Genomic DNA, 2,001 nt, shown 5'->3' with positions numbered 1-2,001 from the left:
TGCTAAAGATATTTCCTAAACTTTGTAAATATCTTTTTCTCTAGCTATTATCCCGTTTTCCCCTACTTTAACTAGATTAACTAGTCATTAGGAAAAGGGAGAAAAAAAGACTGACTTGACGAAATTCAATATTGTAAAGCAGGTATTCTCATAAGTGAAAAAATGCTACGTAGATTTTACCAAGAGTTAATTGCTTTTTTCTTAGTCTTGTTCCACTTGTGAACTTTGTGTCACTTGATACTATTCCCTCATCAATTCCATGTCTGACATCTTTTTGAAAGTCAAACATATCTATCCTTGCTTCTTAGGACTTCTTTTCAGAGATCATCTTGTCTTAATCCAAAACTCTTTAGTCAGTGATCTTCTCAGGGCAGCTTTCACATCCTTGTTTCTCAATGTATAGATGAATGGGTTGAGGGTGGGTGTGACAATGCCATAGAAGAGAGCCATGACCTTTCCCCGGTCACGAGAATAGCTAGAGGGAGGCTGTACATACATACTGATGGCCGTGAAGTAGAAGAGGGAGACCACCAGCAAATGTGAGGCACAGGTATTGAAAGCCTTCCAGCGACTTTCAGCAGAGCGGATTCTCATTACTGCCTGAGCAATGAACACATAAGCGCCCAGGATGAGGGTGAGTGGCACCAGGAGAAGCAAAGCGCCTAGTACATTGAGCTCAGTTTCATTCACACCAGTATCAATACAGGCTAGTTTCAAAAGGGCTGGAACTTCACAGAAGAAATGGTCCAACACCCTCTGTCCACATCTTGGGGCCACCACTGTGAGAGTGGACTGGACAACGGAGTTAGCAAAACCACTGATCCAAGTGGCAGCAGCCATGTGGATACAGCGTCTCTGGTTCATGATGACTGGGTAGTGAAGGGGCTTGCAAATGGCAGCGTAACGGTCAAAGGCCATGATGGCTAGAAGTATGGATTCAGTAGAACCCAGGGCCAAAAATATATAGAGTTGGGCAACGCAACCCCCATAGCTAATGATCTTTTCTGCTCCCCGGAGGTTGACCAGCATCTGTGGGACAGTGCTGGTGGTATAGCAGAGGTCCAGAAAGGATAGATTGGAGACAAAAAAGTACATGGGACTGTCAAGCTGGGGATCCAGGCAGGAAACTAGGATAATGGAGATGTTTCCAAATAGGGAAAAGATGTAGGCCACCAGAAAGATTACAAAGAAGGGTGTCTCTAGCCAGGGATGGTCAGAAAATCCCAATAGGATAAAATCATGTAGCGAGCTTTGATTGTAGATCCACATGTCAGCACTGGTAGGTGAAATTCCAGGTGAGACCTCTAAATACCCACAGTTAGGGATAGACATCAATAGTAAGAGGAAACCACTGAGAATTAGAGATCAGAGATGCTGAGATTAAATTTTCATTTTTGCTCTAATCTGCATCTGTATCTTCATGACAGTAAAATGTCATTTGCCTCTATATCCTGGTTATGATAAATTGTGGAGACAACATCATCAATGTAATATTGAAAGATTACTAAGAAAAGAATAAATACCACACCAGCAACATAGTTGGGAATTTTGCTTCTTTAATATGTGTCTTCTGGTTAGCTACTCACTTCATTTGAGTTTTCATATTTTCTCTTCTAAACAGTTTTATTAGTACCACCATCAACTCTACATTCATGGATATTTAATGGTGGCAACAAAGTGTAGATTAAAACAGAAGGAAAAGGCAGAACTTCCCACAAACAGGTCAAACGAAGGCCAGCATGAAGGCTACAGGAGGATCTGCAGCCAGGGAGAGCAAAGACATCTTGACACGTTCATCCGCTTTGTACAGATCATGGTCAGAAAACACCGTAAGAACTGCAGCACTTCATAAAGTCTGCATGATAAAAGGATGGAGTGTCAGGACTCGTTTTACCCCTTTCAAGTTTTAATGCTAGTCTTACTCAGAAAATTTAAAAATAGGGAGAAAACAGCCAGAAAAATCAAACAAAATTACACACACAAAAAAACAATCAGTCCTTA

General features: G+C 41.4%; 1 protein-coding gene across 1 annotated transcript; it reads right to left on the bottom strand.

Moving 5' to 3' along the window:
• Positions 1-324: 324 nt before the first annotated feature.
• Positions 325-1,269, bottom strand: LOC112622233 (olfactory receptor 2B6-like). The gene has a single exon (XM_025381542.1). The coding sequence runs from the start codon at positions 1,267-1,269 to the stop codon at positions 325-327; it is 945 nt and encodes a 314-aa protein (XP_025237327.1).
• Between the last annotated feature and the right edge of the window lie 732 nt (positions 1,270-2,001).

The sequence above is a fragment of the Theropithecus gelada genome, chromosome 4 (assembly GCF_003255815.1).
Source record: "Theropithecus gelada isolate Dixy chromosome 4, Tgel_1.0, whole genome shotgun sequence".
Classification (NCBI taxonomy): Eukaryota; Metazoa; Chordata; class Mammalia; order Primates; family Cercopithecidae; genus Theropithecus; species Theropithecus gelada.
The sequence above is the reverse complement of the archived record's forward strand: the minus strand, read 5'-3'. Positions and strand labels throughout refer to the sequence as shown.

Excerpts from the sequence above, each read along its gene's own strand:
- LOC112622233 (XM_025381542.1), bottom strand. The coding sequence starts at position 1,269 with ATGTGGATCTACAATCAAAGCTCGCTACATGATTTTATCCTATTGGGA.